General features: G+C 38.5%; 1 protein-coding gene across 2 annotated transcripts; it reads right to left on the bottom strand.

Moving 5' to 3' along the window:
- Nucleotides 1-241: 241 nt before the first annotated feature.
- On the bottom strand, nucleotides 242-17,136 carry LOC124629147 (deleted in malignant brain tumors 1 protein). 2 transcript variants are annotated; one of them, XM_053678016.1, is made up of 7 exons: nucleotides 16,955-17,136; nucleotides 15,007-15,036; nucleotides 12,748-13,062; nucleotides 11,176-11,490; nucleotides 10,815-11,093; nucleotides 9,370-9,501; nucleotides 242-4,864 (listed from the first exon to the last, which is right to left on the bottom strand). In XM_053678016.1, the coding sequence occupies exons 1-7, from the start codon at nucleotides 17,058-17,060 to the stop codon at nucleotides 4,818-4,820; spliced, it is 1,224 nt and encodes a 407-aa protein (XP_053533991.1). In that variant the 5' UTR covers nucleotides 17,061-17,136; the 3' UTR covers nucleotides 242-4,817. The 2 variants fall into 2 exon arrangements, with proteins under 2 accessions (XP_053533991.1, XP_047017798.1); XM_047161842.2 differs by lacking the exon at nucleotides 242-4,864 and adding an exon at nucleotides 6,700-8,228 and having other exon boundaries at nucleotides 16,955-17,127.
- Nucleotides 17,137-17,972: the final 836 nt, after the last annotated feature.

Genomic DNA, 17,972 nt, shown 5'->3' with positions numbered 1-17,972 from the left:
TCTTTAAGAAGGCTAAAACACCTGAAATTGGATTCAAGACACTTACTCTTACTCATAACCAATGTCGCTTTACAATTACAATGTTTAAAAAAAACATGGAACATGTGGTAGGTTAGATTTAAGAAAATATATGATGTATAGTTTACATTAAAATATTAAATTCTCATCAAAACACGATTTCACTACTTATGATAAACTTAAATTAAACCAGTTTCTAATTACAAGATTGAATTATGTAAAGTGAGTGTGATCAATTTGTGTAGTATTAATGTAAACCAATTACATTATGAAATCTTGTGGGGTTGTTGATACTGACAGGTATTATAACTATAGTATTTAAATTAACATGATTCAAATGTGTGTGATAGAATAGAACAGTATTTTTAATAAATTCAATGCTAATGAATATTGTCCTGGTGTCTAATATTATTTTTTGAGAACAGTTTCATCTTAAAATACAATGAATCTGCATATTTTAACAGTTCAAATGGAGAAGTTATTAATGTATTGCCACATTAATAATTCTGTGTCTCCTTTCCAGAAATGAAAACCTCTTAACTCTGAAAGTCAATTAAACAATGTTCATCTCTTGAGGGAGAAAATATAATAAATGCATCATCAGATGACCAAAGGGAATGCTGCGTAATCCATCACATCAGTTTTAGCCTGACATTTTTGCTTTTGCGCCACACATTTGTACAACAGTTTTTATGAATCAGACATAAATTGATACATAAATCAGTTGTCACGCTGGATAAAACCTATACCTATATTATGTATTTATGTATGTATAAAATGTAAATGGAAGGTTTTTGCTTCATATTTTAAAAAAAAACTTTGCTCTAGACTGTTGTTTGAGGCAAACTTATTTGCATTTGAAGAACACAAAGTGCATTTGCCTTTTAAATAACCATTTAGTGATACGATACACCAAGTGGACAGCTCAGAGTTTAAAGGGTCAAAGAGATGACTTTCTGATCTATGTCGAAAAAGGTAGAAATCTCTCTAAACTGTGCCTTTATTTGGCACAATGAATTATATATTTGTTATATGATGCACTTCATATAATTTTATGTGCACAGTAAAAGTCTGATTATTAAGTGGTGAATGGTACATTGCTTCCTCAATTGACTATTTTCTTTTTAATCCTTGAGTGCTCTTGTAAATTGTCTAAAGTTGGTATCTTTCTAGATAAGCAGAAAATGGAGAATTCACAGAGGCCCATGCTTTTTCTTTTTAGCTAAACTCTGATTTCAAGTATCAAACTGATTTCAAGTATTTAAAAAAAATCTAGTTTTACAGTACACTATGATTGATTTAATATCACTTATAAATTGTCATCATTTAAAAAGACAATACCTTTTATATATATAAAAAAATAATCAATGTATAATATTTTAAAAACGGAAGCAGCACAAATGAAACTTTTAGTGGCACAAACCACTATTTGGAGCATGTGGGGGGGCTGAGTGACCCCAAAATGACCTATAAATATTTATTTAATATCTCCAGAACCGAAGCAGCACAAACAAAAATTTTATGGCACAAACCAGCACAAACGGAGCACAAACGATTGAAAGTATTTTGCCGATGTTTTGCGTTGGGTGGGGGGCCAACTTCACGCAGGTGGATGACCTTGATGAGTACAGATGTGCTGTGTCATATTTTAGGCTGATTTTGAGCTGTAATGTATCTATTGTAGAATTGTCCTTTTTTGGCATTATTCAGAATTAAGGGGGGTGGGGTAGCATTTTAAGTCATTTCAGCCAACTTGGGACAAAGTGTGCTGTGTTGTTAGTCTCAGGCATGAGGAGAACTCGGTTGATCGTGTCGTCAGTCTCAGGCATGAGTCGATCTTGGTTGTCCATGTCAGCAGACTTGAGCTTGAGCAGAACTTGGCTGTCCGTGTCAGCAGACTCGGGCGTGAGCAGAACTTGGTTGTCCGTGTCAGCGGACTCGGGTGTGAGCAGAACTTGGTCATCCTTGTCAGCAGACTCGGGTGTGAGCAGAACTTGGCTGGTTGTGTCAGCAGACCTGGGCGTGAACAGAACTTGGTTGGTCCTGACATCAGCTTCAGGCGTGAGCAGAACCTGGTTGGTTGTAATGTTAGCTTCAAGCATGAGCAGAACCTGGTTGGTTGTGATGTCGGTTTTAGGCACGAGGAGATCTTGGTTGGTCGTATCAACAGACTCTGGCATGAGAATAATTTGGTTGGTTGTGACGTTGGTTTCAGGCGTGAGCAGAACCTGGTTGGTCGTGACATTGGTTTCAGACTGGAAGAAATTGTGACTGAGAGAGGCTGTCTCTTCAACCTCAGCCATGAACTTGGATTGGGAGGCCTTCTCTTCGACCTTAGACAGGAACTTGGCTCGAGGTCGCCTCTTCAACCTCAGACAGAATCATGGGTTGAGAGGTTGTCTCTTCAGCCTCTGACAGGAACTTGGCTTGAGAGGTTGCCTCTTCGACCTCGGACATGAACTTGGCTTGAGAGGTCACCTCATTGACCTCTAGCAGGAACTTGACTTTATGCTGGAGGTCTGGAGATGAGACAACCTCGTGGTTCTCAGGCTGAAATTCTGAGGATAAAACCGCTTCGTGGGTCTCCTGCTGGAGCTCTGGGGATGAAACCGCCTTGTGGGTCTCAGGTTGGAGCCCTCAAGCTGAGGTCACCACGTTGACCTCTGGCTGGAGCTCAGCAGGTGAGACCACCTTGTGGGTCTCAGGTTGGAGCTCTGGAGATGAGGTGGCCACGTTGACCTCCGGCTGGAGCTCGGCAGGTGCTCTCTTGTGGAGCCATTTGTGAGTACACCAGCTGCACTTGAAACATCCATGAGAGCTGAAATATGTTCCATGGATCCCAAGTTTCCTGCATGTGGGACAATGTAGCTGGACCTCTTTACCGCAGTCCTCGGTCTTGCAGGTTGGCATCACCCACCTGCCCTGTTGGCCGGGGCTGAAGCTGAGCTGTGGAGGCTGCCCTGTCCATCCACTCATAGCAGGTTTGGAATGGCAGGTCAGGCTTATTCATCACACTGACTACCCTCAAAAGTTGTTCCAGGTTGTTGTTCTGCCCTGAATACCCAAACTCCTTCAAGAATAGTTCCGCAAATTGAGTTACATTATTGAGGGCACTGGACACTGTACTGGCCAGATGTTCCACCCATTCATGGGCTGGGACATAAAACATACAATGAACCCAAGCCACTGTCTCTTGTCCAGCTTGGGGTTCGCCAGGCTCGAAAAGAACATTTGGCTGTGAAACAAGAGCTGCCTTGGGTAGTCACACAATCCAAAATTCATCTCCTGGAGGTCTATGGCACTCCACTGGGGAAACTGGACTGACATGAAGGGTGGCCAGATATTCCCATGTACACTGCCTGTGATGCTCTCCTCGCTCACCTGCTGCATCCATGTTGGAGGCATAGTATTATGTCATTAAATGGAGGTTAGGACTGATGCAAGTTCAGATAAAGACGTTTACTAGAGAGAGAAAGAGGCGAACAGACAAATCCAAAACGGTAATTCAAAGCGTGGTCCAAAAACATGCAAAAGGTCAGGCGATCGGCAAACGGGAATAATCAGGGCAAGGCAACACACAAAACGAGAAACGAGAAACAAATTCAATAAACAGGAATCGAGAATGAGAGCTATGGAACAACTGCTTGGTAATGAGATAAACTCAATATTATGCAAAAAGCTAAGAGACACGAGGGGTTTATATAACAAACGTAATCATGGGTTAAACATAGGACAGCTGAAAACAATGCTGACACATATACAAAAAACAACCAATTAGAAAACAGGGGCGGAGACAAAACATAACCATAAGAAAGCACGTGTCCAACATAAACAAAGTCAATGTCAAAGTCAATTTGCTAATGGCTCGTGCACGAGCTTGCACTTCGATTTTTCGAGCACGCTGCAATACTGCAGCGCTGACTCAAGGGAAAATCGTGACACACAGTCTAGTGTGTATCAGGCTTCGCTCCACGGTGGAAGGACCCATCCACCACCATAATTTAAATGTTTTTTCTAAACCCCAGCTAAGTTGTCCTTAAAATAAGTGGATCCGTGCATTTCCATCTCTATGAGGGAACATTGACCCTGAAAATGGCCAGATGAAATTGGATCCAGAGGGTTGGTTTCAGGGCCCTGGCACATCAGTCCTGTGGCAGTGGAACAGGGGAAGGAGAAGGGAGAGGAATGATAGAGAGAGAGAGAGAGAGAGAGAGAGAGAGAGAGAGAGAGATAAAAGAGAGCTGCTCATGGACCCGAATATCTCATACAGGGGGTGAGAGGAATTGCCCATGATAGACGCCAGCTTAGCTAACATCCTCCTTTCCCCCACCATCTCTATGCTGTCCAGAGGGTAGACCAGGACAGAGCTAGCCCTCTTAACCAGTTTGTTGAGAAGTCGATGTCAACACCCTGGATGCTCACCAGCATAGACAGGGGTGGCCTCCTGCGGAGGTTGATTACCATCTCCTTTGTCTTGTTGGTGTTGCGGCAGAGGTGGTTTAATTTACACTAATTGACAAAGTTAGCGATGACCTCCCGGAATTCCTGACCATTTTCCTCTGATACTCATCCAACATTGACCGTATTATCAGAGAACTTCTGCATGTGGCAACTGTTAGTGTTATGCTTGAAATCCGCTGTGTACAGGGTGAAGAGAAATGGAGCAAGTACTGTACCCTGCGGTGCTTCTGTGCTGCTGACCACCACATCCGACATACAGTCCGGGAGCCTCACATACTGTGGTCTGTCAGTGAGATAGTTGATGATCCATGCAGCCAGATGGCGGTCAACTCCAGATCTCAAAAGCTTCCCCCTAAGTAGTGATGGCTGAATTGTATTGAAAGCACTGGGAAAAGAAAAAAAAAACAAAACATGATCCTCACAATCTTACCAGTATTCTCCAGGTGTAGAAGTGATCTGTGCATCAGATAAATAACGGCGTCATCAACCCCAATGCCTGGCCGATAAGCGAACTGTAGGGGGTCTAGCTCTAAGCTCACTAGGGTCTGCAACTGTTGCAGTACAATCCTCTCGATTGGAATTCATCAGGTGTGAAGTTAAAGCTACCGGTCTGAAGTGGTTGGGCTCTCTAGGATGCGCAATTTTGGATACTGGAACCACACAGGAAGTCTTCCATAGTACTGGAACTCCCGCTAGTCTCAGGCTCAAGTTAAAGATGTGTAGGATGACCTCACTGAGCTGATCAACACAGTCTTTAAGCAGTCTGGAGCTGATTCCACCTGGGCCTGGGGCCTTTCTTGCCTTGATCTTCTTTAGCTCCTTCACCCGATAGAGTGTCAGAGAGAGACTGTAGGGGGGAGTTATGAAGGAGGGAGGAGTGTGAAACCTCCTCGAGTGCTTCTGCACCCTGCAGCAGCTTCTGGAGTGCATGCTGGCTCTAGGCCTGCTCCTGAGCTAGGCTTCAAAGCATAGCTGCAGCTTGTTTTGCAGGTTGAGAAGAACTTGGTGTAGGGTTTGGTGGAGTGCGGAGGCTTCTAAGTCCTCCTTGATCCTGGGTTTTATTACCACTGTAGCCAAAAGAGCGGAATTGGCCATGTACTCAGGAAGGGAGGGATAGCATACTCTTCCTTACTCTCCCCTGTCACTCACAGAGATGCTAGCCAATTGTAAGCTCATCAATGCAGAATAGAATAGGGTAGACAGCACTATTGGAGACAACATATATGGGAGTCCACCAAGTGTAAGGTTGTAAGAAAAGAGCAGATGACTGAAAAAAAAAATCACACACACACACACCCTTGGTGGTAATGAGAAAGTTATTCATATGATTAACTCAATTTACAAATAATAGCCATTTCTTTATATATATATATATATATATATATATATATATATATATATATATATATATATATATATATATATATATATATATATATATATACAGTGAGGGAAAAAAGTATTTGATCCCTTGCTGATTTTGTACGTTTGCCCACTGACAAAGAAATGATCAGTCTATAATTTTAATGGTAGTTGTATTTGAACAGTGAGAGACAGAATAACAACAAAAAAATCCAGAAAAACGCATGTCAAAAATGTTATAAATTAATTTGCATTTTCATGAGGGAAAAAAGTATTTGACCCCCTCTCAATCAGAAAGATTTCTGGCTCCCAGGTGTCTTTTATACAGGTAACGAGCTGAGATTAGGAGCACACTGTTGAAGGGAGTGCTCCTAATATCAGTTTGTTACCTATATAAAAGACACCTGTCCACAGAAGCAATCAATTAATCAGATTCCAAACTCTCCACCATGGCCAAGACCAAAGAGCTCTCCAAGGATGTCAGGGACAAGATTGTAGACCTACACAAGTCTGGAATGGGCTACAAGACCATTGCCAAGCAGCTTGGTGAGAAGGTGACAACAGTTGGTACGATTATTCGCAAATGGAAGAAACACAAAAGAACTGTCAATCTCCCTTGGCCTGGGGCTCCATGCAAGATCTCACCTCGTGGAGTTGCAATGATCATGAGAACAGTGAGGAATCAGCACAGAACTACACGGGAGGATCTTGTCAATGATCTCAAGGCAGCTGGGACCATAGTCACCAAGAAAACAACTGGTAACACACTACGCCGTGAAGGACTGAAATCCTGCAGCGCCCGCAAGGTCCGCTGCTCAAGAAAGCACATATACATGCCCGTCTGAAGTTTGCCAATGAACATCTGAATGATTCAGAGGACAACTGGGTTTAAGTGTTGTGGTCAGATGGGACCAAAATGGAGCTCTTTGGCATCAACTCAACTCGCCGTGTTTGGAGGAGGAGGAATGCTGCCTATGACCCCTGGAACACCATCCCCACCGTCAAACATGGAGGTGGAAACATTATGCTTTGGGGGTGTTTTTCTGCTAAGGGGACAGGACAACTTCACCGCATCAAAGGGACGATGGACTGGGCTATGTACCGTCAAATCTTGGGTGAAAACCTCCTTCCCTCAGACAGGGCATTGAAAATGGGTCGTGGATGGGTATTCCAGCATGACAATGGCCCAAAACACACGGCCAAGGCAACAAAGGAGTGGCTCAAGAAGAAGCACATTAAGGTCCTGGGGTGGCCTAGCCAGTCTTCAGACCTTAATCCCATAGAAAATCTGTGGAGAGAGCTGAAGGTTTGAGTTGCCAAACGTCAGCCTCGAAACCTTAATGATTTGGAGAAGATCTGCAAAGAGGAGTGGGACAAAATCCCTCCTGAGATGTGTGCAAACCTGGTGGCCAACTACAAGAAACGTCTGACCTCTGTGATTGCCAACAAGGGTTTTTAAACCAAGTACTAAGTCATGTTTTGCAGAGGGGTCAAATACTTATTTCCCTCATTAAAATGCAAATCAATTTATAACATTTTTGACATGCGTTTTTCTGCATTTTTTTGTTGTTATTCTGTCTCTCACTGTTCAAATACAACTACCATTAAAATTATAGAATGATCATTTCTTTGTCAGTGGGCAAACGTACAAAATCAGCAGGGGATCAAATACTTTTTTCCCTCACTGTATATAATCACAAATACACATTTGCAAAATAATTTGTTTCAAAATGTCCAGTTTAGGTCCAAAATACCCAAAATCCCAAACAGCTATTCATAAGACTGAATATATGTTGCAGGAATGTAAGAGTAAATGAGTAAATACAGTAAATAAATAAAAAAAAACTACATTTCAGGTGCACCTAGCATTATTTTCTGATTTTTGCATTGTCATCAGTTTATGATTTAATATTAAAAATGCAAAATGAAAACTTGAATATACCATTTTGTATTGGACCACTAACCCATTTTCAAGTAGCAGTGAGATAAATGGGTAACAACAAACTTGTAAGAAAATGAAAATAAAAGTTTTAATATCATAACATCTAAACAGATTAAACAAACCAAAACAATGTGTTATTTTTTTAAAAAAAGAAAAGGATTGTATCTTGACAATGGACATTATCCAATTGAACCATGGTATTGTTTGGGGACTGTAGATACTTGATAATTGTTTAGTTCTCAACACTACTCTACACAGTTTGCCTAAATATCTACATTCTCATAGTCATTGTCCACATCACTTCTTTGCTCATGAGCATCAACATTAATGTAGTCGTGATCAGAGTTGTCCAAATTGTCCTTCTGCTGGAAAATAGTTTCTGCGTTTTCATAAACAGCATCTGTCTCGTTCTTTCCTTGGGGGCTCTTATGTGTGTTTTTGGTACCTATAAAATGATTGTGTCAAAAATACACATTTTTAGCATATTCATACATCAAGGTATATTCAGGTTCAACAAGAATAATACAAGTAATTAATAAAAAGCTGTGTCATGTTATTACAGGAAAGTAATCAATGACTGAAGCATCTGAAATGTTTTCATTCCTATTATGCCTCCACAATTTGCAAATTAATTTTTTAATTAAAGTATATGTCAGTTTTTAGGTTTGTAAACAAAATCATTTTTCTTATCTCTTATGCTATAGCAACTATAAACAATCATTCCCTAACCCGCCTCTCCCTTTCCTTTCTCTTGAAGTTAAGAAAACATTAAATGCAGCGATTGACTTCTAGGATTATCAATTAATTTGAAGGTGAGATTAGAGTCAGGTGTTTTCGATCAGTGGGATGATGATCAGGTGTGAGTGAGTGAGCACCCTGGTTTATTTAAAGAACAGGGATCTATCAAAGTCTGAGCTTCACAACACATGCTTGTGGAAGTGCATCAAGGTACAAACAAAAGGAGATTTCTGCGGACCTCGGAAAAGAGTCTCTAAAGAGTTTGGACTTCACCAATTCACAGTCAGACAGAGTGTGTACAAATAGAGGAAATTCAAGACCATTGTTACCCTCCCCAGTAGTGGCTGACCAAAAACGATCACCGCAAGAACAAGATGTGTAATAGTGGATGAGGTTGCAAAGGAGTTTAGGAGTTGACAATCAGGAGAACACTGAACAACAGTGACATGGACCTTACAACAATGACCCTAAGCAAACAAGTTGTTCTACCAAAGAATGGTTAAAGAAGAATACAGTTAATGTTTTGGAATGGCCAAGTCAAAGTCCTGAACTTAATCAAATAGACATGTCGTGGAAGGACCTGAAGCAAGTAGTTGATGTGAGGAAACACACCAACATCCCAGAGTTGAAGCTGTTCAATTATATTATTGGGTCATTTTCCTAGTTGAATAAATGACCAAGTATAATATTTTTGCCACATTTGTTTAATTGGGTTCTCGTTATGTACTTTAAAGAACCACTGTGTAAGGCTATTGTTTGTGAAACAGCCCTGTAACATTTTTATTAGTTTTGTCATCAAAGGGGTGTTTTATAATTATAGTGAAGTGTGTATGACTTTAGCAACTCACTCTGTATATCATTCTTCATATCCATCTGACATTTCCGTCTCTTTTGTTTCTTCACAAAGCAAACGATGACTGGAACTAAGATGAGAAGCAGTCCTGCTGTCACTCCAACACCAATGTAGAGAGCCAGAGATGCTGTGAGAGAAATCATCAGAATCAGGCTTTTTACTTATTAAACTGCAGAACAGAAAATAAAAGAACTAGTTTATTGAAAATGGTGAAATGAAGAGAACTAATCTGTTTTAACTCAGAGCTGCAAATTTTGACTGGTACTGGCAATAAAAAAGTCCTCAAAGTCCACTTGAAGAACATCCAAGGTGATAAAGCTACACAGGGCTATGTATGGCACATATTCCAACATTACAAAAAAAAATATTTAATAAAGAATATCATGTACTCGTTGATGTTTATTTAACATTAATAGAAGGAGTTTCCAGTGTCATTGCTTTGAAGCAGTCAGAAGTAAATTTGTAACAAGGTTTTCTGACACTGAAAATTAGACAGAAAGTTTGCAGTTTGCAGTTACATGACAAGTTTTTTTTGCCTTATTAACTTAGAAGAATAAAAGAGAGGCTGGTGAGGACACAACTATTTACAGCTGTTGTATGTTTGCAGTTTGCAGTAACATGATAAGCTGTTCCCTTTCGAAGTTAACTCAACGCTGCGGGAGCTTCACACTGTGGGAAGCACCCCCACACGTGACTGTTATCTGAAGCTTGTGTAACATCATGCCTATTTATAGGCCTGCTGTAATCAGGTAACGTGGCAATTAAGCGCGCCGCATGATATAAAAATGACACCTGTGAACCGCGCGATCAGCCTCTATTTCCTGAAGCGAAGACGCAATTCACATACATGCCCCAATATGACAAATCTACACAACATCTCATTCCCTTCTCAGGGAACAGGGTTACATGCATAACCCAGATGTTCTCTTTCAAAAGGAACTTAGCGTTCCGTGAGCTCTACACTGTGGGAACGAGAATACCCACTCCATCATACTGAGGGCATGGCCTGTTCAAAGGTCCAAGCCCGAGGTCACTGCAAGACACTTGAGCCTGGGGTGGAACGTATGTCCAGGTTGTAATATTGAATGAATGTGTCTGGCATAGACCACCCTGCCGCAGCACATACATCCTGTAAGGGTACCCTTAAGTAGAACACTTGAGTGTCTGCTGCTATAGGAAAAACAACTTTGGGATTTTACACTAATTCTGCTTCATCACAACACCCCATCGTTGATTATTTTCCCATAAAACTAAGTGTTTTATCCTTTCCATAATAGTAACAGCAAGATTTTTCTGTCCTATTCGGCCATCACTGACATTGTTTATGTGTTAGTCTGTTAATAAAAAATATTATAGTAAATGTATGGCAGTTCTTTGGACAGCATAAATAATGAATTATTCATTTAACACTGTTCAGTATAACATCCTCTCTGCATTTACCCACAGTGATGGTAATGGAGTTGCTCCTGGGTGATGTGGAGGCAATTTCCCTGTATGAGTAGTCACAGGTGTACTGGCCCTGATGTGAGGCATCTACAGTCAGATTAAATGTTGTTGTAGTCTCTGCAGTTTGATTCTTTATTAATGTTCCAGTTTTATACAAACTGAAGTCTACAGAGATGCATGTTGGGCTGGGTGTGGAACATCTGAACTGAAGGACTTCTCCAGGTGAGACCACAGAGTTTGGGGAGATCTGAGTCAATGTAGGAGTCTGCAAGTCTAATAAAGAAATATATTTAATTATTTAGTAAATGTATTCACTTTAAACAAGGTATTGCAACAAAAAAGAATAAAAACTTACTTGAGCACACAACTCCAGCATCTTCATGATGTCCACAGTTCTCTACTCCATATCCTCTGTGTGAGCACTGATCTAATACACTCTCAGTTCCAGTACACTGAACATCATCCAGCCAGGTTGGTTCACTTCCCTGACCAAAGTAGGCATGAGAAGGAGCACTGACAGCTTTACCACATCCAAGCTGTCTACACACCACCTCTGCATCCTTTAAGTCCCAGGAATTATCACACACTGTTCCCCAACGGCCATTGTGCAGGATCTCCACTCGACCACAACAGTTACTTGGACCATTCACCAGCCTGACCTGATTACGACCTGATTTATTAGATAAAAATGATTGATCTGTCAGTTTTACTCATGAGCCATAAAATGAAATAATAATAATAATAACAATAATAATAATAATAATAATAATAATAATAATAATAATAATAATAATAATAATAATAACAATAAACAAAACCAGTTTAGGTAAAATAAAAGTTTGAGTCTCAGCTGAACAATCAAATACAGTAGTGTATGAAAGTTTATGATCCCTTAAAAATTTATCTAATAGAAAGTAATATTCCTTTAGAATATTTTAGCATAAATATGACCTAAAGCATCATCAGATTTCCAAACAAGTCTTAAAAGCAGACAAAGAGAACACAGTTAAACAAAAGAGACAAAAATATTATATAGGTCATTTAATTATTGAGGAAAATGATCCAATATTCCATATCATTAAACGTCACAATAAACAATTATATTACATTTACATATTCTAAGAGAAATAAAACCCATGTGAAAATAATCCTATAACAGCACACACCCTTTTATTTCTTATTCTCATCTGTGGCTGGCAAGGATAAGAAAGAAGGTGGGCACTATTTTAGCTTTAGTATATTATAGTGTGGGTTGGAGATGATTCTTTTTCCTTCCCCTGTAGTTGCTAATGTATTCATGTGTTCATGGTACTCAAACACTCATTGGTCAATTCAGCTCTACACCAAGTTATAGTATTCTGTAGCATGCTCCTGAAAACTAAGGTACTCTAGGTTGCTTGCAGCTCAATGCATGGACAAAGGCTATACAAATTTTTTAAGCCAGGGCAAGAGCTCTAGCACACAGACAACTGTAAGCTCCAGTAACATAGCAGTTATAAATCTTCTATCACTTTATCTAAGACATCAGTGAGTGCTGGCTCTTCTGATTGACTATATTGCATGAAGATTTTTAGTAAACACCCAAGCTAATTGCATCCTGGTTGTCTTGTTGTGGCTGCCACTCTACCGTCACACAAAAACTCCTCAAGTACTTATAATAACCCATCAAACACTATATTATCTAGCAAGCTGCCAAAATGACAGCCAGCTAACATCACCATGTTGTGGAATTTGTAGCTGTTGTTACCCAGACTGTTGTTATCTTAAGATATTTTTATCCAGATATGTTGATTGAAATTCACTAAAATTTACTAAGGTGTCAGCCTTACACAAGTTGTGCTGCACATGTATTTTTTTTCACTAACCAATAATAGTTGCAATACAAATATAATCACATTATTGACAAGGTCATAATATAAGAGTGTACCTAAACAAGTAACACCAGCATCTTTATCATGGCCACAGTTGTGTTCTCCAAATCCTCTGTGAGTGCACTGTGTGATGGTGTTTTCACTTCCAGAACACTGAACATCATCCAGCCATATTGGATCACTTCCCTGACCAAAGTGGGCATTGTGATGAACGCTGACAGCATTACCACATCCAAGCTGTCTACACACCACCTGCGCATCATTTATGTCCCAGTAATCATCACACACTGTTCCCCACTGGTAATTGTTATAGACTTCCACTCTACCAGTGCAGGAGTTATTATCGCCAGCGAGTCGTATGTTAGCGCCATCTAAGACAAACAGCAAAATACATGTTAAATAAGAAATAATTGATGACAGGCCATTGAATTAACTATTCGACTTATACCACAGTTACCACACCTCATTATTCTGATGTTTTATTTCAAGACATTTGTCAATTTTTTGTCATTATATATTTTCACCCTTGTCCCTTCTGCACAGAGATTTCTCCAGATTCTCAGAATCATTTGATGATATTATTTACTGTAGATGATGAGATATTCATAGTCTTTGCAATTTTACATTGAGGAACATTATTGTAAAATTGTTCCACAAATTTTAGACGCAGTTTTTCGCAGATTGGTGAACCTCTGCCCATCTTTACTTCTGAAAGACTCTGCCTCTCTAAGATACTCTTTTTTTATACCCAATCATGTTACTGACCTGTTCCCAATGAACCTCCAGCTGTTTTTTCTTAATAACACTTACTTTTCCAGCCTTTTGTTGCCCTGTCCCAACTTTTTTTAGCGACGTGTTGTGGCCATCAATTTCAAAATTACCTTATTTATTTCTTAAAATGCTACATTTCCTCAGTTTAAACATTTGATATGTTTTCTATGTTCTTTTGTGAATAACAAATGGCTTTATGAGATTTGCAAATAATTGCATTTTATTTTTCTTTACATTTATTTACATTTTACACAGCATCCCAACTTTTTTTTTTAGAATTGGGGTTATTCTTATTTCTGGAAAATCTAAATTGTCTGTGATTGTGTTTGTTGTAAAATGTGTGTGCTGTGGTGGACAGTAGGCTAACTTTTCTGTTAATTCAGTTAACTTGGAGAAGTGATATGGAAGTGTAATGAGGTCAAGACCTGATTGGAACTACTTTTGCTGTGCATTTAAAAAAATTGCGCACCTCAGAATGTCTGTCAACCAATCAGAATCAAGAATTCAACAGCTCTCTGTTGTAATGTTAATTAATGATAATGAATCTGATTACAATATTGCCAAACTGATATGATTTAATTTTAGTCAGTCCTATTCTTTTACATAATGAATAATGAACTTTCCATAATTTGCATTGCGTAATTAGTCTTATTCTGTATAGTAACACCTTTTAAATCCAATTTGTTACTACACTCACTATCCACTTTAATAGGAACACCTATTGTACACCTGCTCATTAATGCAGTTATCCAATCAGCCAATTAAGTGACAGCAGCACAATGCATACAGGAAGAGAAAGAAAAGAATAAAAAAAGAAAGAAATACAGATGTAAAAAATTAAAAAATTAATTAAAACCATTGAATAAAAATTCAAAGGAAAAAAAGGAAGAAAAACCTATCTGCTATGTTTGATGCAGTTCAGACCTGCGACTAGTGCAACCCCTAATATCCATTTAAAAAAACTTTAATCAGTGTAATAAATGTTAATAATAGTGCATACAGTTCAAAACTTAAAGTTTTGGTGAGCAGTTCTTTTCGTTTTCTTCTAGTTTATTTGTAGAGTCTAGGTTATTGGTGTTAATTAACAGAATAGACAATAATTAAAAAAAAATAACTTTGAAAAAAAAGGGTTTATTTTTATTGGGCTTTAAATCAGTATAAATCAGGATGAGCTGAATCTCATGTGTTTATAGCCATATTATAACTTGCCTTTCAAAGCAGTTGAACAGTCGAGCATCCTTGAAAGTGGTGTCATGACAGTCATTGATAATGTTAACTCTAATCAATCGCTTTGAAATTCTGTGGGTGGGGCTTTGGGAGGAAATGGAGGTGAACTGAAGGAGTTTTAAAAAATCATTCAAATGTTGTTGAACCCACCTACTTTACTGTTAAAGACATAATATTGACTCATTTTTATGAAGCCTTCATAATATACCTTTAATAGCTGTAGTTTATGACACCTCAGAGGATCACAAAAATTGCAGTGACCTGGGCAGAATTGGAGTTTGATGCCCCTGATCTACAGAGTACATTTAATTACTTACCAGCCAGAAGAGAAGCTCTAAGAACAATGGCTATGGAGAGAAAATAAAGAATTAAACCAGTGATTTAAAAACTCAAAGCTATCTTTTGTCTAATAATCTTAAAAAAAAAAAAAAAACTACATTTACGGTATTTGGGAGAAGCCTTTATCCAGAGTGATTTACATTTATCTCATTTATACAACTGAGCAATTGAAGGTTAAGGGCCTCACTCAAGGGCCCAACAGTGGTAGTTTGGCAGTCTTGGGGCTTGACCTTCTGACCTCCTGATCAGTAACCCAGAGCCTTTAACCACTGAGCCACCACTGCCCCCCAAAAATAAACTGAAATATAAGTACACCTCAGCCTTATTTGAATAGATTATATTGTACCTGCAATTCAGTAACAACTGAAACAACAGTGTTACATCATCCTCTGCACTTCTAATAACAGAAATAACACTTTGTGCTTCTGCTACACAATGCTGTTAAAACAACAAAATGTTTGTAATGAATCTGTTGGACATTTGCAGCCTGTATATTTACTGTTTTATTGCTTTTATGTATGTACGTGTTTTTCCACATAATTGGTCAAAATATCACTAATTACACCTTTGTTTTATTTATTACTCATTTGATTTATTAATCCTTATTCAGTATGCACACACACACACACACACACACACACACACACACACACACACACACACACACACACACACATATATATATATATATATATATATATATATATATATATATATATATATATATATATATATATATATTTTAACCATGAATTAGTATAGTAAGAGGTGCTGCTCCTGAAAAGCTGTCTTTGATCAACTTCAAACATGTTACTGTGGCCAAACAACGCTACCTTTGATTCGTCTGTCCAGAATGCATTAATCCAAAATGCCTGGTCTGTGCCTGTATGCTCATTGGCAAACTGTAGTCTTGCTCTAATGTTCTTTTTAGACAGGAAAGGCTAATCCTTGCACGCCTCCCATGCACGTCAAATTTGTGCAATCACTTTCTGATTGTAGAAGCATGCAATTTGACACCAACAGTTGCAAGACATGCTTGCATATCCTGTGATGAAATTTAGGGTTTTTTGGAGACTTCTTTTTGCATCAGACGCTCTGATCTTGGTCTGAATTTTCTGGGATGGCCAGTCCTGGACAAATTGGCAGTGGTTAAAAATCTGTGCCAATTTTAGATGATTTTCCTTACAGTGGAATGATGTATTTCAAAATAATCTTTTTAAATCCCTTGCCAGACTCATAAGCATCCACAACATTTTTTCTGAAGGCCTTACAGATCTCGGCATGAAGACACCACACACCTCAATATAACAAAGGGAACACCAGATGAGAGGGGTATAAATAAGACATGTTCCAACTGCACTCCCTGAGCAGGTTCTAATCACTGGCACCTGATCTTCAACACCTGATTCTAATTTTATGGATTTGAAGGTGTGATAAATGTAAGGGTGTACTTACTATTTCTCTTTTTTGTTAATTTAGATTGTGAAAAATACTACAAAATGTCAATTTTATGTGTCAATAAATAAATAATATCTGATTAATAGGCAATACATATAATATTCCACTTCCATTTAATACCATTTTACTCAAAATCATCATTTGGAATCATGTTAGATTTTATGTAAATCTTTATGTAAACATGATTTATGTAATCATGCACTGTAACTGTCTTTCTCCGGAGAATGTCTTTACACTAAAATAAATATTTAAGTTCTAACATCATACAAACACTATAACTTTTGGGTTTATTTAGTATGTTAATTTATGCATATTCAATTAAACACACCTCATTTGCATAAATAAATGTAAATTTTAAATAGCAATCAACTGCCAAAGATTAATTGTGATATGTATTGTTTTTTCTTTTTAAACCCTTGATCTTGATATTAATAACAAGCTGTATTGACAAACAAATCTTGAATTTACCCAGCAGTAAATAGAGAGAAAGTCTCAGCATCCTGGTCCTTGAGGTGTTGTTCAGTTTGGTGTTAGTGAGTGTCCACTGCTGCTGTCTTCTCACGGTGAAACTCATGACATCACGAGACTGTCGGTCTTTTTATATGCATCTGAAGAGGTGGAGTTTTTTTTTGTGTGCAATTTCCTGTGTCTGTGACTTTTTAAAATGTACAGTAAGTATCACTCTATAACACTTGTCTAATCTACATTTATTAAAGCGAGATAAAGTTAAAGTGAGCTAAAGCAACAATTGTGAGTATACAATTATAAATTATAACCAGGGAACTGATCTGCATCCTTCCTGCCATGACTTTTACACCAAATGAATGCCAAGAAAAGCTTATTACGGAGCTGAATTATATTGCTGGACAGAGAAAAGACCTTTTACACTCTCTATTCAGCAGAAAACATTAATCAGATAAGTCCATAAAACCCATGTTGTGCAGTATATATTTCAAGTGTGAAGAACTAAACTGATTAGAGAATCTTTAGAGTTCAGAGTGTCTAAAGTGTCAAAATATCCACTTCCTCTTGTTACTTCCGTTCATCCAGTATTTTGCCATCTTACAGAGAGGTGATGAAGAAAAAAATACATAACGGCTCTTAGTAAGGTGTCAGGCCATGATGAGCTGCCTGGAGCAGCTTCTCTGGAACTATACTGGAGGTATGAACCCCGTCATTCCAAAATTGGTGTTTTGAGGATGGTGGTGGAGAATGGTGTCTAACACATCAGTCCAAATGTTCTCACAGGTATTTAATTGAGTTGATGCAATGAGTGTGAAGGACACAGCCTATGATAACTTTTAACCTCATCAAACCATACAGTGAGCCATAGATGGGGGTGGAGTGGAGACCAGGAAGAGACCATGCCCACCAGGATAGAAGTGTTTCATCATAGGATGAAGGTGATCAGCTGTAATGGGACAAGAGGAGCCATGCCAGCATAAATAAATAAATAAATAAATAAATAAATAAATAAATAAATAAA

The sequence above is a fragment of the Ictalurus punctatus genome, chromosome 2 (assembly GCF_001660625.3).
Source record: "Ictalurus punctatus breed USDA103 chromosome 2, Coco_2.0, whole genome shotgun sequence".
Classification (NCBI taxonomy): Eukaryota; Metazoa; Chordata; class Actinopteri; order Siluriformes; family Ictaluridae; genus Ictalurus; species Ictalurus punctatus.
Note: the sequence above shows the minus strand (reverse complement) of the source record. Positions and strands in the feature narration are given on the sequence as shown.